Source organism: Mustela nigripes, chromosome 14 (genome assembly GCF_022355385.1).
Source record: "Mustela nigripes isolate SB6536 chromosome 14, MUSNIG.SB6536, whole genome shotgun sequence".
Taxonomy (NCBI): domain Eukaryota; kingdom Metazoa; phylum Chordata; class Mammalia; order Carnivora; family Mustelidae; genus Mustela; species Mustela nigripes.
The window spans coordinates 25,137,104-25,162,757 of NC_081570.1; the positions used below are offsets into that span (position 1 = coordinate 25,137,104).

General features: G+C 44.1%; 1 protein-coding gene across 1 annotated transcript in view; it reads right to left on the reverse strand.

Moving 5' to 3' along the window:
• CSMD2 (CUB and Sushi multiple domains 2) overlaps nt 1-25,654 on the reverse strand; it is a 611,427-nt gene that overhangs the window by 186,547 nt on the left and 399,226 nt on the right. The window contains exons 16-22 of the mRNA XM_059377195.1: nt 24,972-25,110; nt 23,737-23,924; nt 22,799-22,987; nt 22,454-22,570; nt 15,824-16,039; nt 14,216-14,404; nt 9,382-9,551 (exon numbers count right to left, since the gene is read on the reverse strand). Of these exons, the coding sequence (XP_059233178.1) occupies nt 9,382-9,551; nt 14,216-14,404; nt 15,824-16,039; nt 22,454-22,570; nt 22,799-22,987; nt 23,737-23,924; nt 24,972-25,110 (1,208 nt within the window). The remainder of the gene's footprint in view (nt 1-9,381; nt 9,552-14,215; nt 14,405-15,823; nt 16,040-22,453; nt 22,571-22,798; nt 22,988-23,736; nt 23,925-24,971; nt 25,111-25,654) is intronic.

A 25,654-nucleotide genomic window follows, 5' to 3' on the forward strand; every position in this document is an offset into this window, starting at 1 on the left:
CTAACCTTTCCAGTGGAGCTCTGCTCTGTCCCCCAACCCCCAGATGGCACCAGCTTACTCTTCAGCAGCCTGGGCAGGCCAGGATGGGGCCGCCTGAAGGCCCAAGCCATCTGTTTCTGCAGACAGGCACACTGAAAGCATTCGACAGCTCTGCATTGCTAAACAGTCCTGTCCTTCCAGATGAGACAACTGTCCTTCTGCCTAACCCTACCCCACTGGGGCAGTGGCCTATCTTGATGACCTATCTAGACATGGGCCATCATGATCCAGCAGCACAGAGTAAAAATGACCAGTGTGTTATCGTGTCTTTCCTCTCCCCAAGCTCAGCCTCTGTCCCTGCCCTCCTAAAATGAGGGCTCCAGCAAGGGCCTGCTGGGCTTGCCAGGGGTGGAATTGTGCAGGCATCTGGCTTCCCCGACACCCATCTGTCCCCTGAACTTCTGAGCACTATCAAAGACAACAGTCATCGGAATAATGAACTGGCTCCCCAGGTTCTGAGGTTGCTGCTCCTTTCCAGATAATTGTACAAATAACAACAGAAGTTGTGATTGAGTGAAGGACCCCCCTAGTGCTCTGGTAAATATCAAAGATGGGATCTATGGGTGGGTGATGAATATTTGTGCATGGCTCGGGATGTGGTGCCAGCTGCCAGCAAATTGGAACAATATTTCCATTCTACTATTTATGAAGCAAAGCCTTCTAAAAGAAGCCATCCTTCAAGCTAACAGTGCTATATATTATAGAGATTTGTTCAGACCCCTGGGAGCCTCAAGTCTGTTTCCAGATTCCATGTACAATATCACTGAGAGTTTGAGAGAATTCTGGACTTCCAACAGACAGAGAGATGACACCAGCTCAAAGAGTTTAGCCCACTGAGACATCCAAGTTGCTAAATAAAAATATTTATGGTGCATAAACAATGAATTTTAGAACTCTGAAAAAAAATAAAATTAAAAAACGTTTTAAAGTTTTTTCTAAATATAATATCTTTATCTATAAATGTCAATTTGAAAATGACTTTAGCTAATCTGCCCTGCTGTATGTGACTACAATGAATTTATTCACCTTTAAAAAAATATTTGTACCCATGAACACATACTGGAATTAATTGATCAAGTCATTAGTTATCAACACTTGCTGACATCACAATAGGAAAAACAGAAGAGAATCAACCATATATCATGTACACCACTATTTATGGAGTCATTATGCTAAAAAAAAAAAAAAGAAAAAGAAAAAAAAATCAATCCTGAATTGTATCGAGTCACTGGATCCAATTTTAACTTATAGGAACTACAGAAGATGGAGGGATCTATGAAATGATACTCTGGGACTATGTTCGGCAAAACCCAGAATATGAAAAATTCCACTGGGCAAGTTACCTGACTTCCTCAACAAATAAATTACAAGGGATGGAGGAAAAAAAAAGATAGAGGCAAAAATCTATAGATTAAAAACCATATGAGACAACCAATGCAATGCATGGGTCTTATTTGGATCCTGATTCAAATAAAGTGTAAATTTAAAAAAATATTAGGACATTTATGAGATAATTGGAAACTTGAACATTCATTGGATATATGATGATGTTAAGAGAGTGTTGTTAATTAATAAAAGTATAATGGGAACAGGATTATTTCCTTAATTTCCAAGCATTATTCATTCTAACTCATTAAGGACAAAAATGTTCATAATGTGTCATTATGATAAAATATTCATTGCGGAAAACTTATAAAACAGAAGAACACATAGAAGATAAAAACAACTTTCATAGCATGGAGAGTAAGGAATAACATGGAAGACATTAGGAGAGGGAAATGAAAAGTGAATTGGGGTAAATTGGAAGGGGAGAGGAAGCATGAGACTGTGGACTCTGAGAAACAAACTGAGGGTTTTAGAGGGAAGGGGAAGGGGCATGGGTGAGCCTGGTGGTGGGTATTAAGGAGGGCACGTACTGCATGGAGCACTGCACATTTTGCATAAACAATGAATCTTGGAACATTGAAAACATAAAATTAAATTTTAAACAAAAAAAATTAAAAACGAAACAAAACAAAAAAACAACTTTCAGCACTCACAACATTTTGGTGACTATCTTTCCAGGCTTTGTTCTATGCATATTTTTCCTTATATATATTTATTTCTTTATTTTTTTATATAAAAACAAGATCCAACTATAGATACTATATGATGACCTGCTCTTTCACTTAATATAATGTGCATATTTTTTGAAGCATTAAATATTTTCCCCAACGGCATTTAAATAACTGCAGGAATTTCCATCATAAAATTAAACCAACCCACACTGTACTTATTCACACATCATTGTCCAGAATGTGTGCCCAGGCAGATAAGGGACATTCAATAAAAGTATGATAATTAAATAAGCCAACGTTTTCTTCTAGAGTACTTTTGTCTTTAAGTCCACCTGGAGTTTATTTAGGCATGATAGGAGATACAAGCCTACTTTTTTCTCCTTGGTTGACTAGCCATTTAACCAAACCCTATAAACATTCCATCCACTGCCAATATTAAATTGACTTTTATCACATATACAGTTATACATTTGGTTTTGTCTGTCAACTTTCTAGTCTATTCTATTTCTATTTGGTACCTATTCGTCTTTTCCTGTGTATGATCCATATCATTTAAGTTATTATGGCTTTATAATATACTTAAATATTTAGTAGGGCAAGTCCTCTTTCATTTGTCCATCTTTTAACTTAAAAAATTTTATTCCCCCTTGTTTATTTTTCTAGACAAACTCAAGATGAACTTTCTTAAACACACACACACACACACACACATAACACCTCTTGCTCCCCCCTTCCAAAAAAACCCCCCAAATAACTTGTATAATTCTGACTGATTAACATCATAGGTATGAGTTAGTAAGAGAAAAAGTCCATCTACATGATACTGAATCTTCTAACTCACATAATATCATCTGGCTCCATTTAATCAAGTTGTTTTGCAAGTCTCTTGGTAAAATTCTCTATTTATTTTTGGGTATTTTTTATTTATATTTTTGCAGTTGGAATTGAGCCTTTCTCTGTATTTACTTTAACAGAATACAGCTTGTCTATAAGAATACTTTGATGGTCCAGATGGGCCTTTGTCTACATTTATTTTCTAACAGAATATTGCTTGTCTATAAGAATGCTTTGATGGTCCAATTCCTCATTATATACTGGGGATGGTCTGGTTTCTGAGAAATCCAAGAGAATCCATACACATACGTTAACAACTAAACTTCTTCCTTTTTTTCTTTCTCTAGTAGATGTTTTTATTTTCTTCATCTTCATTGCAGTATAATTGACAAATAAAAATTGTATATAATTAAGGTGTACAGTTTGATATTTTGATGCACATGACCATTACATCTGATATGACAGTTCAGCAAGATGGCTGGCTTCAAAGTAACTACACTACAGGGACAGCTTTGTCCACACAGTTACAAACAAGCAACATTCCCATGGACACATGTCTGCTTGTACACATGCTTGAGTTACTTCAGGGCATATGCCTGGAATGGAGAAGCTGGTTGCTGGGAAGATCCATCCTTAGCTTTGTTAGATATTGCCAGATTGCTCTCCAAGAGTAATATAAATTTAATCTCTCACTGACACTGTATGACAGCTTTCATTGCTTTGTATCTTTGCCAACACTTGGTATTTTCAGACATCTTAATTTTTCCCAATTTGATGGGTGTGAAATGGTATCTTGTTTTAACCTGTATGTCTTTGATTATCACTGAGCTTAAGCATCTTTTCATGTGTTTATCCATACTTCTACTTTCCTCTTATGTGAATTTCTTGTTCATATCATTTGTTTATCCATGAATCTGAAACCTTCCTGCATTTCAGTTTCAAGTCCTTCATACTTTTCTCAGTAAAGATTATGCATGTTTTTAAGACTTATTCCTAGGTGTTTTATAGGTTTCTCTTCTATTATGAATGAGATCTTTTTTTCCCCCTGAGTATATTTTAGTTGGTTGTAGACACATCAGCCACTTTGCTGAATTGTCTTATTGGTTCTGATAGTTAATCTGTCAATTATTCTATATATTCTAAATAAAGACAATTTTATATATTCCTCTCTAATTTTTATAGTTTCTTTGTTCTTTCTCTGATCTTATTGTGATGGCTTGGATTTGCAGCACAATGTTAAATACTCCTGGAGATAGCACAACTCTGGTCTTGCTCCTGACTTTACTGGAAATCCTTAGGAAGTTCTATCATTAGAATAATGTTTGTTATAGGTGTTGGTAGGAACTTTTTTAAAAAAATAAGTTTAATACAGTTCTCTTCATAGTTTTGAGATATCTTAAAATCATGAATGAGTACTGAATTTCATCATGTGATTTTTCGGGGTGTACTGGGAGGATGATGTATTTTTGACTTCTAATGTTTATAGGATATTAGGTTAAATCACGTGAAGTTGCCAATATGTGACCAGCTTTGACCTACAGGAATGTGTTTCATAGGGTTTGCCTACTATTGTAACACTGTGAGCTTTTCTAAGATTGACACGTCCTCACATTCCTAGAATCAGTTCTGCTCGGTCATTTTTGCTTTCATACACAGCTAGATTCAATATGACACTGTATGTAAGGTGCTTAGATCTATGATCATATATGACTGATCTGATAGTTTGTTCTTCTATGTCTCTTATTCAGTCCACTATCAATATTTCTACTTGCCTCATTTAAATAAAACGATTGAGGAGATAGATGTCAATTTTTCTCTTTTCTGAGCCAGTTTAATCGTCACAGTATTAATTATTTCTTGAATTTTTTTTTTTTTTAGTTTACCTGTAAAATAGTCTATGTCTGGGTCCTTGAGACAGGATATGGGGGAGAAGTCAAAATTTTTAAGTTAACTATTGGTTTATTCAGATTTTTATCTTTTCTTGATGTTAGTACTTCTTAATCTGTCAAAATGTCCATTTTACCTAAGCATTTAGATATCTTAGCTTACAGTTGTTCCTAAGTATTTTCTGATTGTTTCACAATCTTGAGATCATCTTTAACTATGTTCCTTTTTCCATTTCTAAAATTATATGTTGGTGGCTTCTTTATTCCTTGATCAGTCCTGCAAGGTTTGTATTTTTTATCTATTTTTCAAGGAACCAGTTGGTTTTATTAACAATAGCTATTGTTCTTTGGTTGTATTTTTTTCAGTCATTTTTGACTTTACCTTTAAAAAAGCCTCTTTCTCCTACTTCCTTCAGATTTATTGTTATATAATTCATGCTACCCAAGTCCTTATTTATTTTTAACCTAGGTGATGCATCAGAGACTAACAGAGGTATATTGAAAACTTCCACCATGACTGCAACTTTATTAAAAAAATTTTTTTATATTTCTAGCAGTTTTTATTTAATCTATTCATGCTATGTTATTTGGCACATAAAGTTTGTGGATTGATTGTACATTTTATTAACATAGAAGAATCCTCATTTTAATTTCCTTATGAGGTGTGAGAGAAGTTCTCAAAGTCATCTCATAATAAACTGATTTCATTTTTCTGTGCTTTACCCTCTTTCGTTCATTGCCTCCATCCCATTTTTTAATTGGGTGATCATGTTTCTCATCTTTATTTAATCCTTCCTCATCTTGGATCGCTCTATTTTCATTAATGCCTATTTTTGTGTTATATTTAAGATTCTCCCAAATCCTGTTAAGAATACAAAGTAGGAGCTGCTTTTAAAGTCTTTTTTCTTCATCGCTTACAGAGGGGCAATTAGCTCTCACTCTTCAGACAGGTTCCCTTATTCTGATCTATGGAATACTTACACACTTTCAGTTAATTTTCTTGTTAGCACACCACTGCAGAGGGAGCATAAAAGAAGGTAATGGAAATGCCCAGTGGTCTCTGGAGGGAAGCAGAGGGATTTCGTGAGAAAAGGCAAGAGGTTTCCCTGTTCCTGGTGCTGAAGTGTGTGTGTGTGTGTGTGTGTGTGTGTGTGTGTGTGTGTGTACCTCTTTTCTAATGCACCTGACCACTCTTGTTAGGCACCAACCAAGATGTTGCCCTACTTCATCTGGCTTGCCAACAAAAGCCACATGAAACCCAGAATGTTCCACCAAGAGGGAATGGTGGCTCTGTGTGGTCTCTCAGACTTAGTACTCTTGCAGAGGAGCCAATGGTGTGGACGTCTGGTCCCTGCCAACAGTGCCATGGCCTGTCCTCGGCTCCGGGCTCTGCTGCTGCTCTGAGCTAGGTGGCTGGAGATGCGTTTTTCCCTCTGGTTTCTGGCACTCCATCCACAGTCAGGATATCACTTCGCTTACGTGAATAAAAAGTTTGATTAGGCCCTTTCTCAATCTGGACTCTTTTGATATTTTATTTGGTAAAAATTCCTTTAAGTGATACGTGAATGGTACCCTTGCCTAATTTTCAGTGCTGAGCCACAATCCTCTGTTCTTCTGTCCTTTTAAACATTCCGGCGGGGCCCCGCAGAGGATGCCATTATACATGTAGCCATATGCTTCATTTGCCATCTTGAGCTGGAAGTCGTCTTTCCATTCTATTGTAATTTAAAGGCCCTTCCTGTCTTGCTGATGACAGGTCAAAATTTTGGTAGGAGCCAAAATAAAAGCAATCAGTTCTGGGAGAGAAGCTGAAGTAGAGTAGGGGTATGATTTAAAGAATTTTCATTTATTAAAGGTAAGAAACAGATCAGGGGTCACAAATGTGAGCAGAGTTATCTTGTGGGTCAGAAGAACAAGACTACACAGACAGTGTAGAGAACTGGTCAGATACATGGAATATTACATCTTAGGCAATAAATAAGGTGTGGAGGAGGTGACAGGTCCTCCTTGGTTAGGAGCTCAGGTGTGCATTGTGGTTTCTCTGGAGAGACAAGAAAGTCCTCAGGATTAGGAATCCACCAGTGCTTTGGGTGAGTTCCAGCTGGGCAAGGGCGAGATATTCTGGGACCTGACTACCGCTCTGGGTAGCTCTTGCACACATTCCTGTCAAGGTAGACTAGAGTGACACGCTGGCCCAGCAGTGCCATGGCCGCTGATGTGGCTATAGGGCCATTCTGAATCCTATTTGGAAAACCATAACTGTGGGTGTGTCTTCATTCTGAAATAGTTCTGTACCTGTTCATGTTCCAGGTTCTCCACCCTGAGGAGAAGACTTAGAAGAGGAAGGGGTTCTAGAAAACAATCTCATCTCCCTGGGTGCTTTGCCCTCCCTTTCCCAGGCCTTGTTCTATAGAAGTTCTAGGGGTCCTGGGGTCCTACAAGTGGTCTTTCAGCCAGGTCAGAGATACAGCCTTCTGAGGAGGATACACCAGAGGCCTGGCCACAGGAGGAAGAGGGCATTCTTCAACAAGAAGGCAGAACCCACTATTAGGAAGGTGGGGGGTAGGGGAAGCTAGGCAGGAAAGTCTGGAACATCCCCCTAAAACACAGGCATACATCCCCCTCTCTCCACAACCCTGCAGGACTACCTGGGGTCCTGCCTCCTAAACAAGTCCTCCCTGATCTCTGACCTGGGTTTTACCGCCTAAGTCTCTCCCTTCTTACCCCAAATGCCTCAGAAAGTCTCGCTTCTGTCTGTTAAGCTGCTCACCTAATCCCTAACCCCTGCTCACCTGGATGGGGCAGTTGTGTGTTCTCACCTGTTAACTGCGTGTTAGCTGTGTCTCTGAATCTAGGCCACCGTGGGGAAGAGGCTCAGGCACCAGCCATTACTCCATGTGACCTCTGGCAGCCAAGGAGCCCCCTGGTCTCATCAGGCCAGACACATAGAACTGTGGCTATGTACTCCCTTCAAAACCTGGAACTTAGATGTCTCCAAAAATCCTTTCTCTGTAGGCCTGACAACAGCCTTCATGCAAGAAGGACTCTGCATTTCATCAACTCCATCTGCAGCCCCGGAGAGAGGAAGTCACTCTGGCCTTGCTGGGACCGACTATACCCTCTGAGGCTCTAGTGTGGACGATGAACTCATGGATGGAGAGAGGCGAGGTCTGGGGGCTGCCTGAAGACACGGCCCTTGGAAATTATAAAATCTTGTCTATTGTTCACTTAAAAGGAGATGCACTGCTTTTCTGTCTGGGGAGCTAAGAGGTTGCAAAGTAGAGCTTAAGAAGCCAAAAATTGGGCCCAAACCCCGCTTGACCACTTAGCATATTCTCTTCTATGTCAGGTGTATCTGGTCCCAACCAATCATCTCATGGGCCAAGGATAATTAGGTAAAAGTGAGAAACACTTTCCAAACGCTTACACACATGCATGCACGCGCGTGTGCATACACACACACACACACACACACACACACACATTCTTCATTGAACACATGCTCCAGAGAGTGAGTCAAGAATAGCATCTTTGCATAAAAAGCACAGTTCACTCATCATATCTAGAGAGAATCCTAAGGGATGGGATTATTTAATGCTTTCTCTTCGGGTTCTTCAGAGTAGTGACCTCTCATTGTTTTAATGTCAAGACTTCTTGGGCTGCAGGCAATAAAACTGTATTAGGATAAGCTGAAAAAGGCTTTGGAAAAAGTTTCTTGGCATAGGATGAAAATGGACACACTCTGTGAGATTTTCCTTATAATCCATTTCAATAAGGCAGCTCTTAGAGAAACTCTCCAGAGTCTACTCTTTGATTACACGCATACTCACACATCATATATGACTGGAGATACACACGGATCACATACATACAAGGACATGCAAATCATTATGTGTGCTCAGTGTTGTAACAATCCCTTTTCTATAATCAAGTCCCGACACCTCTTTGTCTGACATGTAGCTTGAATCCACTTTCTTTAACCCTGCTGCCACACATGGGCTGTCACCATGGCACAATGAATTACTAGTCTTCCAAAACATATACTCAAAAATGTCCTCAGGTGCACACACACATAAGATACAGTGAGACACGTATGCACACACACAGCTCCCTCAAACCAAGCTAGTACGTAGACTCAGATTCACATACATGCAGAGATGTACACATAAAAGGATTTCCATAAGCAAGTATCTACACAAATGCACATGCATATTCTATGAGCTCTTCACTGTCCAGCTTGATGGTCAGAGTTCATGATGAAAAACCTGACCCACTGGCCCCTCAAGCTGAATTTATGATTATTTATCATGCAGTCAGCCTGTTCTCTACCATATATGTATTTGAGAACAGTCAGCTCCGAAGCAAACTCGAAAGCCACATTCTTAGACTCTCACAGACCTTTCTCCTTTGAGTTCCCACTTTCTTCCAGATGAATGAGGACAATATCCTGGAACTCAGAAGGGAAGATGAAAGTGTGGGCCAATCCCACAGAAGTAAATGAGGAGGTGCTCAGCACACTGCTGCCTACTGCCACTTACATCTCCTATGAGATCTATTGGTTTTACCTTGAGGACATCTCCTTCTGACAGTTCGAATGTCCTGGCTTTAAGCTGAATGCCCTTTCCCGGCTGGGTCTGGATGGAGTAGATGCATTCGTGGTTGTTATTGTAGTTCACAGGAAAGTTGGGGGACAGCAATGTGCCCTGAGTGCCCGTGACTGAGTTCCCACACTCAGCTGCAAAGAGAATCACAATAATCACCAATTAACCCCCATCAGCTAAATCCAGAAAAGAACTCACAGTGCTGGAGGACCTTACAAGGATGACACATTGTTTGCCTTTCTGCCTACCCAAATGCCTGGTTATCTGTCCATTTGCCTGCCTGTCTGGAGGACTGCTTATCAAAGTTTTTTTTTTTTTTTTAACATATCTGCCCACCTGTAGTTTTGCCCTGTTTCTTTATCTCTCTTGTTCTATGGGTCTGTCTCTCTTCTGCAGGAATAGAAATGAACCCACCAGGCATCCTTTACTTTCTTAGTGGCATGAGGCAGACCTTCTCCATACCTGTTCATCTAGTATCATAGCAACACAATGACTGAGGAGGATGTCAGTGGCGGTTGGGGGTGGTCAAGTGAGGAGAGATGAATCCTTTCAGTATCAGAGGCTTAGAAACTCAGAAGGGGTCAATGTTGAATAATTATTGCTAGCATCTTCCAAACTTCAGTATTAGTCACAAGGACCAATCCCATAAGGTAGGCATAATTATCATCCCTGTTTTAAAAGTCAAGAATCTGGTACTTAGAAGTTCAGATCAAGTCTCTCCATTTACCAAGAGGAGGGGGCTGAGAATTCAACCCTCCTGGTCCTGGACTTTAAGGCCACTGAAGCTTTGGAGAAAGTTTTAGCATAGACCCACTGAAACCCTGTTTCATTCAATAGCTAATGAATTCATAGCTTCCTCTCAACATCTTTTTCTCCTCCTCCAGAATTAGTCCTTCTTTCCCCATTGTTCCCGTACTTTTGTTTATAGCTGTCATCACATTTTATTTCCCCATTTGTAAACATTTCTGTTTCTTCCTGTTGATCCTTTGGGGCTGGGTCCTAGTTCTGTCTCTCTGCCTCCATTCAGTGCCTGGGCGGGGCGGGCATGAGAAGGTGAAAGGGGAGGGAGCTCAGTGGCAGGGCATGGTTGCAGAGCCCCTCAGCTGTCTCTCTAGGGTCTTTAATAGTTGTAAAGTCCTCCCTCCCCACACTTCCCTGGATCAGAGCATCTGTTGTATTGCACCCTGGCTGCTTGTTACTTGCCTAAAGCCCCCACTCGAAATGTAAGTTACTTGAGGACTAGGGTCATGCTTAATGAATCTAAACTTCCAAGGCTTAGCCCAGATTGTCTGTAAAATAAATATTTGTGAAATGAGTGAATGAATGAATATGGAGGGCACAGACCTCAGAAGATGTACAGTCCTAAAAATAATTAGGTTCCAGAAGGATGAAAATACAAGTCCAGATGGCAGGCACATTACTTGTCTGGACATATGGGGAATTGGGAGCACATCTTGAATCTCTGAGGTTGATGGTAGCAAGTCTGCTTTCTTGAAACCATCCCTTGGTGTCCCTATTCTGGGCGCAGTCATTGGTAGAAGGTTGTCCCTGAGGTCAACCAATGGGCTATACAGTTAACCCTAATTGTCCTAAGTCTGATATATGCTAGGCCAAGGCAATATAGATGGAGATTGTGACACAGGGACATTCAGAGCTGAGCCTCTTGTGATCTTGGTTACACCTATGTGTGTGTCCTCTTGTCTCCAAGGCTGTTCTTAGACCTCTGAAGACAGTGTCCATGTCCCACAAGTCCTTACTTTTTCAGTGGGCCCTACTCCCTGAGCTCTGGCCAATTCAGGACAGCTTCACTTTCCTAGGAGTTTATATAAGCCATTCCCATGCACTGAATGTTTGTGGCCTCAGGCCAAATCCATACACTGAAGCCCTAATCTTCAGTGCGATGGTATCCCGAGGTGGGCCCTTCACAGGTGATTGGGGTTAGTGACCACATAAGCTGAGGAAATGACCAGAGCCCTCTCTCTGCCTTGTAAGGACAGCTGCTATCTGCAGGCTGGAAGAGGAACTCAACTAGACACAGAATCTGCTGGTACTTTGATCTTAGGCTGCTTGGGCTCTAGAAACATAAGAGGTATCTGGTGTTTAAGCCACCCATGATATTTTCCTAGAGGGGACTGATCATTTGTGTTAGAGACTGTCTGCAAAGTGTCCAAATGCACATAATGAATGTGGTGAGCTGGGGCATAAGACTAAAGTGATAGCTGTGGACAGGCACCATGCGGACATTTTCTGGGGGCCTGGAGATGAGGGTGGGGATTTGGGGAGTGGGTGCTGAGGACTGTGCCCCTGTATTACTCAGTCTTGTCACGTGGGCAGCACCCTGAAGCAGTTTTCCGTTATTTCTGGAGTCACACACTATTGCTACTCAGCAATCCCTCCAACTAGGGAGAGGCATGGGGAGCAGTGGGATAAGATGGACTTTGGAGACAGACAGCTGAGTTATATCAACACTCTGAACCTCAGTCTCTTCATCTCCTCATCTGGGCATTAATAGCATCTGTGTAAGACTACAGAGAATAAATGCATGAGATTTTATGATTAAACAAGTGAGCATGTGGGGACTGGTTAGCATACAGTAGGCTCCCAATAAGTGTGATTCCTCTTTTTCCCCATTAATCCCAGGTGAAACTACTCGGCTTACCTGATTCAGAGCCCTAAGTGCCTGTGTTCTGGGGCAGGCAGAAAGCCCGAGAAGCTTCTTCGGAAGTGCGTTCACAGCATCCTCACTAGTCCTGATGCCTCTTGCCCTCTGCCTAGTTCTTAAATTTGGCTTCCCGTAAACATGGGCTTTGGCATGTTATTGGACACCTTCCCTGGCCTTGGCTTCCTGCACGATAGCTCTGGGGCTCCTGCTGCCCCAACATGCTCGTCTCCTCTCCCCCACAGCCCAACACCTTGATGAGGAGAGACACAGAGCTGATAGCTTCAGATGGGGCCAGTCCTTGGCCTATCACCAGGGCCGGACTCCCTGACAGGACCTTTGCCTCAGGCACCAGGGAAGGTACAGGAAGGTAGAGGGACATGACACTTGCTTCTGGGAGAGTTTCCAAAGTAACAGGGGAGGTGAGCAGATGCACTGAAAAGCTAAACACAGGCATCAGTGGAAACAAATAAATGTTCCGGAGAAACAAACAGTCATATGCACAGGAAAGTCCTGCCACTGACTGAGGCATCTGTGACTTCTGTCATCCTCATCAGAAGAGGTCTCATTAAGGAAAGGGACTGTGCCTTATCCATCAGTCTGGGGCTATGGAGGCAGAGGGTTCACTCTTCTCTATCATACCGGGACTCCCAAGGACAGGGCCATGTCTCCTGCTGCAGACCAGGACCCTTGGAGCAGGGCTGTCTCTTCCGCATGGAGTCCAGGGGCCCCTAAGGTCAAGGGCTGTGTCAACCCATCACACCATGAATTAGAGCCCAGGGCTGTTCATCTCCTTCGCAGCCAAGAATGTTTCCTGGTAACACTGTATGGGCTAAGTCATCCAATTTACACCCACAGTGCCTGTAGCAACTGGGAGCATCCCCAGGGTGGGCATTCCCATGAAATCTCCAGCCCGAGGCTCTGTTGCAGGGCTGGTGGTAATTAGAGGTGATTATAATTGCTGTGCATTATTAATAACACATGAAACAGAAGACAAATGTAATAATGAAAATGTTGTGAGGTGTCATGAACACACAGTAATTGGAATAATAAGTTAAAGAATGAGTTTATGTAATGAGATCAATGAGGCAAGAGTTTAAGGAGTGTGTGCATCTGTGGTCCCGGATAATCCCATTCAAGAAAATTTTCCCCCAGACCTACTTAGCTGAAGATGTTTTCCTGGAGAAGGAAAGAGCTGCTGGTGGCCAGACAGACACTGAACGTGGGGGAACGTGTAGGTCTGTATGTGTGTCTCAGTCAGGGTGGGTGGAGGCTCAGGGGTTGGTTATGGGAGAAAGGATAAACTTTGGGATGACTTAACTGGCCAAAATGGAAATCTGCATCTATTGTTTTAATGTTTGCCCTTTGGGACTGTAAAAGGTTATTGGTTATTGATAAATAACAATAAAAAGGTTATTGGGAAAATGGTGATAATTACATGGCCCCCCACTGGCTTATGCAAATTATGTCAACTACTCTGGAATGAAGCCTGTGAATTGCCTATTATTATCTCTGTTTTATAAGCCAGGAAGCTGTGGTGGAGGGGGTTTGGTGGCCTGCCCAAGATCTAACAGCTGGTAAGTGACTGAGCGGAGACCTGACCCTGGTGACTGTGCAGCCCCAGCCCTGTCCATCTTGCCAGCCTGTTTATGACTGTCCTTCGCTGAGCCCCAGGCTCCACAGAGAGGTCTCTGGCTGGGCTGACCTCACGGCCCCTGTTGCAATCAGCACACTGCGGCTTCTAGCTCTCTGGCATATTGGGGTTTTACGCAAGATTTCACTGTAATGCTAACGGTGAGCATTCATCCAGGCTGTGTTCCATCCGGCCCTGTGTGAAGTCCTTAGCGAGCAGAGCCATCAGCCTTACAAATGAGGACCAGCAACTGTCCCTGCTCCCTGGATATCACTCTACCTCCCCACCCCCCGGGGCCCGGAGCTCGGAAGAGTCTTCTTCAGAGCCTGGCAAGGAGGTTAGGCCTCCCATCCGAGGCCCCACTGCAAGCAAGTGTGTGCTAAGGCAGTCCCCAAACCCAAGCCTGTTGGCCTCTGGGCCCGCGTGTGTTTCACCACCTCACAGCAATTGACTAACTTTTGGCCCACCCCATTAGTGAAGCAAAATGAAAGCACGTGACCACCTACCAACACACCTTGGCAGAGGCGAACTCCACAAGCGCCGTCTGCCCCCCAGGCACGTGATGCGGGCCGTGCCCTCCAGACGGTACCCGGGGAAGCAGGAGAAGATCAAGGTGTCGCCTACGCCAAACTGCAAGCCCTTCCGGATGCTGTAGGCTGGGACCTCAGGCTCCTCACAAGGCTCCAAGTCATATTCTGGAAAAGGAGCAGGAATGCTGGGGTCAGAGACAGAATATGGAAACATATAGACACAAACACCAGGGAGAAAAGGGCCAGAGATAATGACAGACAGAGGTCAGAATACATACACACTGGCCCACAAAAGGTAAAGAGAAAAAAAAATGATTATAAGAAGAATAGAGGCAGAGAGACACACAGTGAGGTAACACCATGCTTTTGGTACTGGGGATGGCTCCCCACTGCAAGCAAAGAGAGGACACCGAGTTTCCTGGAAGCATCCTTCCTGGAAGTATTTATGAGGGTCCCTGTGACTTGACCTTTCCCTCCTCTGACCCTTCATCCCCATATTAACTCCAAGCCTCAGGGCTCAAAGACTTTCCTGCCTCTCTCTCCCTAGGCATTGACCCAGATAAATTCAATCAGCTTGGTTCTAGAGGGTCAGAATGTATGACCCAGCCGAGGGCAACTTATATTGGGAGAAAGAATCCAAATGCTTCACTCAAACTCTGTCCCAGCAATGCTGGTGCTGGAGGCAGATGGCAAGCATGATGGAATGGCACTTATCACCCAGGGATCAGCCCAGTACCTCTAGTGAGGGCACAGAAGTGACAATTTCCATTGTCCCAAAAGGTATCTCCCTTCTGGGGCACAGTGCCCCAGGGCTCTATGTAGTAAAGAGAAGGAGGTTTCCTTAGATGAGGGGAGGTATAGTGGCTAGATATGTCCCTGGCCATGACCTGGCCAGGCCCATGGCAGATGGCTTCTGTTGGAGGGACAGCGTGGGGTTGAGCTGGGCCACATCCCAGTTCCTAGAGGCCAGATATCTCTTGCCCATCCTGGGAGATCCCATGGGATGAGTAGAGACACTCTGGGAAGCAGTGGGACAAGAGTGGTGGGGTACTTGGGACCAGAGCAGTGAAAGGGTCTGCTTTTCTTCCGGAATGCCAAATTAAAGAGCTTTCTGCATAGGATTCTTAAACACAGGGATAAATATTTTTTACTACTAAATAAGCATTGGTGAAGAAGTCCCCAAATAAGACTCTAATATGTTCATTTCAAATCCCTTTCTTCTTCTTCCTCTTCTTTTTTAATTGCTGGGGTCATGAAACAGTGGAAGTGAAATCAGCAGAAGAATTATGTATTCCTAGGACAGGAGGGGATGTCCTAGTCCAACCAGTTATACTGGTGATTTTCAGAGTGGATCTAAAACACCTTCAGGGAAGATTCCCCCAAACACCTGCTTCCCAGCCCATCACAGGGAGGCCTCATTGTATCTAACCCAACAATCTTTTGCTGCAGCAAAAGTGAGGTCATTCTCCCAGGGACTGGAAAGTGGATCAATGTCCATCTGCTGGGAAGACCAGAGACTGGCAGCAGAGGGAGAGGCAGAATATTCTGCCATCTCCTCCCCCAGGGAACCCCAACGTGCTTTACCTGCGAAGGTGATGTTGAATCCTTCGTAGGACATGGAGAAATCAGAAATGAAGCGGACCTGGGCAGTGAAGTTGCCATAGAGTCCAGCGCTGATGGGGGCCGGCAACCGTGAGCCGGTCAGCTGTCTCAGGGGCTGCGAGAAGCTGCCGTTCTCGGTGATGAGGAGGTAGTCGTGGCCACTCTCCAGGTGGAAGGTGTGGAATGTAAAGAACACACCTGTCAAGAGACCGGAAGGGTCCGGGTGACAAACTGAGATGGCTGCAACAGCCGTAGTGCGAGACAGGATTGGCACAAATATTTCCAGTCCATGGACGTCTACCAGTGGGTTGGGGTATGAGCATGCACTGATAGTCACATACAGGGGAACCAGAATGAATGCGTCTGAATGATCCAGAATATGCCATTTGCCCACAGGTCAGGGAGAAGGACACCGCCTTATGGTTGTCAAATTTGAAAGATTTATGGCTAGGTCTGTGAGAATGCTTCATAGCCTTTCACTCATTCACAGATTCTCTCATTCATTTCTCAACAAGTATTTGTATATCTGACAAGTGCTTCCTCTGGGCTAGGATCCAGGGCCAGGGAGGAGCAAGGGGATATACAAGACATTCAACAAAGAGCTACAGTACAGAGTGACAAAAGCGCTATCAAACATCATTCAGAATGTTCCGGGGGCAGAATGGCAAGCACTAAACAAAAGCGATAATATTCACTAACATTTCGGCACTAAGTATCTGCGTGGCACTATGCTATGTGTTTTATTGCCCTGTAGTTGGCCCCTATCAATTGGAAGAGAAGATCTGAAAACCCAGTTAACCCCACCAATAACTCATCTCCATTTTACACCCAAGGAAACTGAGGCACGAAGAGGAAAGGCACGTGTCCAGGTCACCCATCTAGCAGGTGGCAGAGCTGGGATCTGGGTGCAGTCTGATTACAGGGTTGTGTAAAACAGCTCCATGACACTGCTTCTCCCACTACAGAGAGAGAACAGGCAGGAGGGGTGGCCAGGTACTGAGATGGGTCTGGCGGTGAGAAAGATGGGGTGGTAGGATCTCAACACCCGAAGCAGCTCTTGGACCAGATCCAGATGGCCGTCTGTGTTTGGGTGGGCCTGTGTGTAAATGCATGCCCACTCACACATCAGCACACCCATGGGAATGTATGCTGTGGGCGTGCTAAGGGCAGGTGCTTGGCTAGACTAGGGGGGCTGGATTCACTTGCTATTCAAAGTCCACGGACCAGCAGTATGGGCCTCGCCTGCAAGCTTGTTAGAAATGCAGAATCTCAGCCTCTGTCATAGACCTTCCAAATCAGAATCTGCATGCTAACAAGGTCCCTAGGAGATCTGTAGGAAGATTAAAGTTTGAGGAATACTTCTCTAGATAATTAGCGACAAGTTTTTGATAAATCATGTTTGGGTCCAAGCTCTCAATGCTAAAATATTTAAAATGTTTTCATAGTCTTGCTTCTCTATGGATGGGACCTGGTAAGCCCAGAGTTTTGGGGATTCTATGGGTGGGGGCAGGGGAAAGAGAAGCCCATAGAGGTGGTGGAACTAGGCATGCAGCTTGTAAATGCCCTGTGCCCAAGCGACTATGTTACATCTATGGACCTATTTCCTCAAGGGAACAAATCCTAAGCACCTACTAAGTGCCAGGGCTGGGCTAAGCAGTGAGAAAGATCTCTCAGTTTAGTGGAGGAGACTGACACATCCATAGTGAGAGCCCAGAATGGCGGCACAGAATAAGAGTGCTAACTAAGCCCAGAGGGTTGGGAAGACTACACGGGGTCACAGTCTTTGACAGGATGGGTATGAGCATTTTGGGGATGTACAGGTATGTGTGCCCACATGTATCCTATCCTCCTCCCAACACATCAACACAGGTGCACACGAGAAACTGTTCTGTCTACAGTGCTTGGGAAAAGGCTCGGTGGAAATGTCTTTCCCTCCTGGTAAAACAAGGGTTGGGTAGCGATTGGATCAGACACAGTACAGGGAATTGGAGCTGATGAAGCGCTAAGCCTCGCACTCTATTCTTCAGCGTGCAAACACAGTTCCTCCATAGGAGTAAACATTTGGCTGGCATTCTAAGGATGAGTAAACAACTGAGATGAAGCCCCTGGGTTTCCCAGCTGTGCTGATTGCTTGAGGCTCTTTTGGTCATTGTGAGAAAATGAAGACATTGTCACAGAGGCCCCATGTTGGAGTCTGAATCCAGATTTGGTGTGACAGATGCACACACAAACTGATACTTCACTGGCGTGATCATGTCGAATCCTATGAAGGATGAGTACCATGCCAGGCAGACATTCAGAGCTGTGGAAAAAGCGTGGGCTTTGGGAGGGGACCCAGACCTGGGTCAACGGCCCATCTACCAGCTGAAGGGTCTGGGCCGAAGTTGCTCAAGTGTGTCCTGAGTTCTAGTTTCTTCCACCATAACATGGGGATGATAGCATCTCCTCATAGGTAACATTTAATTCTTGGAGTGAGGAACAATTAGCATAGCAGATGCAGAACCCACAGCATGGTGTCTGACACATAGTAGGTTTTCTTTTTGCTCAGCTTGTCTAACTCCTAGACAGCCTTATGGATTGAAAAAAATTTCACTTCTGGGGTCTCAGCAAGGGCCCATTCTTTGGACTCCTGAATTAGCCATTCCCTTTGGCTGGGAAGTTGAATAATTCTGAATTTCATAGAGTTCAAGTTTCTCCAGCTGTTCCTCTGCCTCCTGGGGATCAATCAGAGTCAGTAACCTAATGGATTTGTTAACCTGAGATACTCTTACAGGCATTGCCCTCTGCATAAGGGTCTGAGTTCAATTTAATTCTATTCATATAAATATTTCTTGAGTTCCTCATGTGTCAGGCATAGAGCCAGAACCTAGGGAAGCTGCAGGAAACAAGGCAGACATGTCTCCCAAAGGGCTTGGAGTCTGTGTGCAGGGAGCAGGAAGGCACAAAATCATGTGGGAGCCCACGAAAGGGAGCCCAGCTCACACCCAGGCCTCGGAAGAAAGGGTCCGGAAGGCTCATTATAGGAAGTGAGTTCAGAAGATGAAGAGCTGGCCACACAAGAGGGGTGGTGGAGATGGTGCAGGAGGGAAAGTATTCCAGGGAGAAGAACAGCATCCCAAGACACAAAGCTCTAGAGGACAACAAAAGTCTGGGAAGTTCTAGGAACTGAGAGAGCTTCAATGTAGCTAGGACTTAGTATTTACAGAACTCAGAAGGAGGCTGAGAAAGGTGAGCAAGGGCTATAGGCTCACACCAGCTATTTTATAACTTCAAGCTTTATACTAAGGGTCTGGTAAAGCCTTTAAATGGTCCTAAGGAAGAAGTGACCGGGTCATACATCAGTGACCCTGTATCGATTCTCTGCCTGGAACACCTCTTGTCCTGGTTAATACTTGTTCATCCCTGAAGACTGGCCCAAGTTTCAACTTCAGGACACCACCTAACCAAGCCCTAGGGTGGTCACTGGATGTTTGCTACCCTTATCCACTCTTGGCCATGGTACGTTAGATGGACTCTAATCTTCCTGAAGGCAGGCAATGCCAAAGTGGTTCAATGCCAGGTTCATGCCACTGGGTTTTCCTAGCACCAAGTTTAAGTGCAAGTATGACATAAGCATTTGCTCAATATTTGAATCGCATTGACTTCTAGACAAAGACACATATAGAAAGGCATAGAGAAACATACCCTGCCCCCCCATGATTACAGATGCCAGACAGAAAGAAAATCATGACTACTGGGGGATGTTCCTTTAAGGATTATGAGGGGGCTACCTTTCTTGCCCTCTTGATGCCACAGAGGAGCTTCTGGCTCCCCTACTGGCCCACTCTGGCCAAGACTTGCTGGAAACAGCTCTGCAGGATGAACAAAGATGCTGCCCTAATCCCTCCTCTCCTCAAGGAGAAGGGGACAACCAGGCCTCACCCTGACTGCCTGCAGGGTCCTTTCTCCCCAAGAAGCTGCATGCCACCCTAATCCCAGTTAGGTCAGGCCTATTAGAGGCAAAAGTGAAGTCCTTAAGCACACGTGGGGAGACTTTGAGTGACTTTTTTTATAATTTTTTTTTTTACACAAATACTATAGTTTACATGTAATATTTTTATTTCTCAAAATTAGAAAAAATGGAGAAGATAAAAATAAGAGAGTAGTGGCACTAATGTCTTGAGGTATAACTTTTCAGATAATTTTCTGTACACATATCCTGGTTTAGTTTTTATAAACTATGTTCTTTTGGCAAACATCTCTTTAGGCTTAACAATGTAATACAACTACACCTGTAGGTCTTTATTTTTTAAACTTTTTTTTATTTTTAAAAAATATTTTATTACTTTTATTTTAGAGAGAAAGAAAGAAAGAAAGAGAGGAACGTGGGCCAGTGGGAGAGGGAGAAAAGAATCTTAGGAAGATTCCATGCTCAGCACGGAACCCAACATGGTCCTTGATCCCCCAATCCTGAGATCATGACCTAAGTTCAAATCAAGGGTTGGTCACTTAACCAACTAGGCCACCCAGGCACCCCTACCCTGTAGGTTTTTAAATATTCTCTCACATTATGGCTTTTCATAGCTGTTGCATTATATATAGGTATCATATCTTTATTTAACATTTCTTCATTGACGGACAATTCAGTAGCTAACTAATCCTCCAATTAGTAAAGTATTTTAGGAAGCACCCTTGCAGCTAAATCTTGATGTACAGTTGTACATATTTTTTTCAGATATATTCCAAGGAGTGGAATTGTTGGGTCCAAAAGCACATATATTTTGAAAACTTTTGAATCATATCATGGAACCATCATCCAGAGAATTTCAACCATTTTATACAATGTCAGTGCTGAAGAAGAATATTCATGTCTGCACACTGTCTCCCATACTGTTATGATATTCTCTGCTGACTTGAAAAAAGAAATGGTATTTCATTACTGGTTAAATTTGCATGTCTTTAATTATGAGTGGGGTCAATGTCCTTTCATCTCTATTTCTTCTACTCTGAAGCATTTATAGCTTTGCTCATTTTACAGGCCTAGAGACCAGGTGCGTCTTTCTTTAGGATTTTTAAGAGCTCTCCATGCATCAGGTTGGTAATCTTTAGTTGATTATTTATGTTGAAAGTAATTTTGTCCACTTACTGTCTGAATTTTTTATGGCCCCCCCCTTTTTTTTTACGTAAATCCACTCAAAGTTTTATTTAATCAAATCTTAAAGTCTTTGCCTTTATGGATTCTGCTTTTAGTATTACTCTGTATAGTACCTCCGCACCTGGGGTTAGATTTTTATGTTCTTCTAGTATTGGAATTTATGTGGTTAAATGTATGAGGTCTGTTTGGTTCTTTTCTTTTATTCCCAAGTGTTTAAGTCTAGTGTTTAAAAAGCATTTATTAAATAATCAATCCTCTCTTCAATGGATTGGAAATGACACTTTAATTATATACTACAAACTGTCTCTCTCACACACATAAACAAGTGTGCATGTGTGTGCATGCACAGTCTCACACACATACACACACATAGGACTCTACGTCTGGACCTTCATATGCCTGCATTGGTTTGTGTGTCCATTCCAATACTCATACCACATTGTTAAAATTATTTTAGCCAAAAACATTTTACTATCTGAAAGAGTTACTCTTTTAAAAATTTTTCATGGCTTTTCTACATGTTAATTCTTCTAGATGAGAGGTTCTTATTCGAGGGCATGCATCAGATTTACTAGTGAAATCTTCAGAAATCAAAGATGCCTGTTTTCCATCTCCAACATGGAAAATCAAAACATCTACAGTGCAGTCTAAGCATTAACATATTTGCTACAGTGCAGAGGGGTTAAGAACTGTGACCCTGGATGAACTTCAGAATAAGCTTCTGAGGATAGAAGCCATATGTGCCTGGTTACTGTTTATTCCCAGCCCGAGTCTGCCACATGGGTGGCATTATTCAATTAATATTTGCTGAATCAAAGACTATATTATTTCCTGTTTATTTCTAACCAGCACTCTTCCTTTGAACTTGGGTTTCCAAAGATTATTCATGTGAGGGAAGTTGAGGTAACAGTCCAGACTGGTGAGGAATATGAAAACATGGCATCTGAGGAACAGCTGAGCTATGTAAGAAGAGGTTCACGGGTCCAGTGTCTGAAGGGTGAACATGAGGAGAGGGGGCAGATGGATCCTATTTTACTCCAGCACACAGAACAAGGAAAAAAGTTTCAGAAACATCTAATAGGCTATTAGGAGGGGTCAGATCTATCAAAAAATGACACCAGGTGCCTATTTGCTGAATGTGTTGGCCACCTTCCCACTGCTGGGGCTGTTTAGGCAGGTGTGGTGCCATCTTGTCGGGAGCAATTAGAGAAGATTTCTGCATTATGTAGGGTTTCATAGCTGGTAATTTCTACAGTACCTTCTAGCATGAAGATTTTAGATTCTTAAAAATATTTGTGGAATGTATTCTGTGATTCAAAGAGATGGGAAGTTTATGGGAGTATTCCGGTTGAGAAAAATTCAGACCAAATGCTGAGGTCACTACATAGGGAGATCCCCACTGAGGCCACCTTGACCTGGAGAACATGGGGTTCTGACCATGTCACAGTCCAATACTTGCTCCAGGCCTAACCACTCACCCTTGCCATGGGATGTTTCAATAATCCAGGTACAGTTCAAGTTGTTGGGGTAGAAGTCAGGAAACCCTGGTGATAAGATAGTCCCACTGGAGCCTTGAATGAAGCCACCACAGAGTGCTACAGGAGTAAAGACAGTGTTGAAAGATTGGAGTGGCCCAGGGAGCTCCCTCACACCACCCTATATCCCCATCCCCAACCAATCCTCCTGGGAGCTGGGGAGCCATCTTCTCTCAACCCTCAACCCTCACTAATGGGTGGGAGAGTCAATGCCCCTTCTAGCTCCTGGTCTTCCACAGCAGGAAAGGAATCCACTACCTTAGCACCCCTTTGCAAGGTGTGTCTCACCTTCACAGCTGGGCAGGGCCCGGCTCCACTGGAAGTTAGGCTCACACTCCAGGGGCTCTCCATCACTTAACGTGTAGCCTGAGTCACAGCTGAAGGTCACTAGAGCGCCCACATAGAAGTCATTTCCATGGCGCTGCCCATTTACAGGGATCCCTGGATCCAGACAGTGGTCTGACTGCAGTGTTATAGCTGGAAAAGAGAGCCCACAGCTGGAATAGACAGCTAACCATCACCACAGAAGGACCCTAGCTGGCCCACAAAGGGAGGGAGGAGAGAACCCTGATTTACAGAAAGCTGAGGTTGTCATTTACCCATGTGTCAAGTGTGGCTGTCGACATCTGCTAAGACATCTGAAGACCTGTTTCTCAAAGAAAATAAGCTGATTCTAGTATTTGTCCATCCGTCCATTCATTCAATTAACATAAGTTGAGTGTCCACTATGGTTTAGACACCATGCTAAGTCTTGGGGATACAGACATGATTAAGAACATGGGGCTGCCCTCATAGCGCTCTCGGCCAGCACTTTCTCTACTGGTCTACAAAGAGTAGAAGGGACATCCATCTTGTTCAACTGAGGCAGCAGAGATGGATGCAGAAGGTGATGGGGGAGTGAGGGTGAGCAAGAGATGCTATCACATTTCAGCCTCACCATCCTCAAACACTGTCCCCAGATAGCCCAGCATGGTGGTTCCCAGTCACCTGCAGGTAGAAGAGGCTTTGTGGTATGTGGGTCATCAGACTTCACTCTTTCCAAAGGCTCCCCTCTGAGCTCCTATGGGCTCTGACAGATGCTGAGAGTAGGCGAGTGCCCCCCAGGAGCACAGGCTGAGGAAGCCCCTGGGATGGGGCCAAGTTGGGGACCCACTGCTGGAATAGTCCGTGGTCCCTGCACCCTCCTCCCAGCCCACCTTGTCATCTGCCTCCCTGCCAATACTCACTCTCATAGCGGAGCTGGAAGCCGATGTCTGAGTGACTCTTATCGGTCGAGAAGAGGAGGTAGAGGTAGTTGCTGGTGCTGATGAGGAACTGGGGGACCTGGGTCCCATGGTAAACCCCGATCAAGGGTGATGAGTATGTCCGCCCATCTCGAACTTCCAGAGTATCATAGTTGACCTCGGTTTTAAATCTGCCAAAGATGGGAATGTAGACTTCTTGAGAAACCTGAGGCTTATTAACTTGCAAATGAAAAAAGGCCCTACCTGGCCCAGGACTTCAGAACAACCAGATTTTGGCAGGCTGGGACATTTTAATATAATCTGCACACATTCATTAGTGATAGGAAAGGGCCTTCTCCACTACATTTAGCCTCTCCCCCACCTCCGATGGCTCAGCACTCTCTCAGTCCTCCCTGTGGCTTGAGCCAAGACACATCTTCAGACTTAAAGGCACGACTAGTCTCATGGGGGGGGGGGGTCAGAATGTTCTAGGCCAGAATTCAGTAAACTATAGCCCAGGGCCAAATCTATTCTATAGCCTGTTTTTGTATGGCCTAAGAGCTAAGAATGGTTTTTAACATTTATAAAGGGGTATGTTTTAAAGAAAACAGAAAATATGCAACATATAACCACAGGTGGCTTACAAAACCTAGAATATTTACTATTGGACTCTCATGGAAAGGTTTGAGCACTGCTATTCTAGGCCATGGATGCTTTGTCTGGAAGAAGTTTCTGCTCATATTTGGGTGGCTACTTTCCCCACTGAAGGGGCATGCCTGGGGTGGGAACAGGAAATGCAGCATATGAGCAGGATTTGGGTCAAAGGTCAGGAAGCTGCCTTCGTATGCTGCCAATTTTAGAGTTATACTCCTCAGATGCCAATGCCTGCTTCAACATCTGATGGTGTCTATCTGCCCACTCTCTGTCACTGGGTGTGAGGGGGACAGAAGGGCTCTGATATCCCAAGTGATACCCTACCCACCCTTCTGTTCACTCCTCCAGTCATGAACAACACAAACCCCACTACTGAGGTGAAACCAAGGCCAAGCGCAAAGCCCATGTGGCCTGTCTCCACCCAGGGCAATTTGTTCCAACGTTCTCTGACTTTGCTAACATTTCAGCGAGCATGCTGGTCCTCCGCCCTCAACCCCAGGCTCCCCTCCACCACCACTCCTAAGAAATCTACCCCCCCACCCCACCCCTGGCTCTGTTCCCTCCAAGGCTGTGGTTGCAGGCACCTGTCGAATGTGATTTTGATGGGGTAGCCTGGCTGGGCTTCAATCACCCAGGCACAGCTGAGGGCATCCTTGTAGAAGCCAGGCCAGCCCGGGGACAGGATGGTGCCACTGGGCGAAGTCAGATGACCACCACAGGGAGCTGGGGAACAGAAGGGAGAGAAACAACTTTCTTGTGTTGGGGGGGACAAATGAACAAACAAATAAAAACTCTCTCTATAAAATGTTATCTGCCAACAAGTATTGTTTTTGTTTTTATGGAAAATTACATAAACTATATAAACTGTGAGTTCTGTCTTTTGGGACCTTTATAGACATGCTCAGTTACATCATTTGAACTTTTATTAAAGGCCAGAGGGGAGAAATAAAAATAATCCTTTAAACAAAGTCTTCTGTCATTCTAGGAGGGCTGAAGTACAGCTAATATTTGGGTTGCACTGGTTTTTCCTTTCCTCTTTGCTCCTTGCATCAGGCTTGCGGCAAAAGCAGAGATCCCGCCACCTCTGGCACGGGCAGTGGGCAGATCCCCAAGCTCAGCTCGGAGCTCGGCTGTGACCTACTCCACTGTAAGTTCCTTGAGGGCAGGGGCCTTGTTCATGGTCTTTCCAAATTTGGAGTCCCCAGCATTTAGCCTAGAGCTTGGCACACAATCATCCCTTCATGGCAGCAATCAGTAATCATTGCTT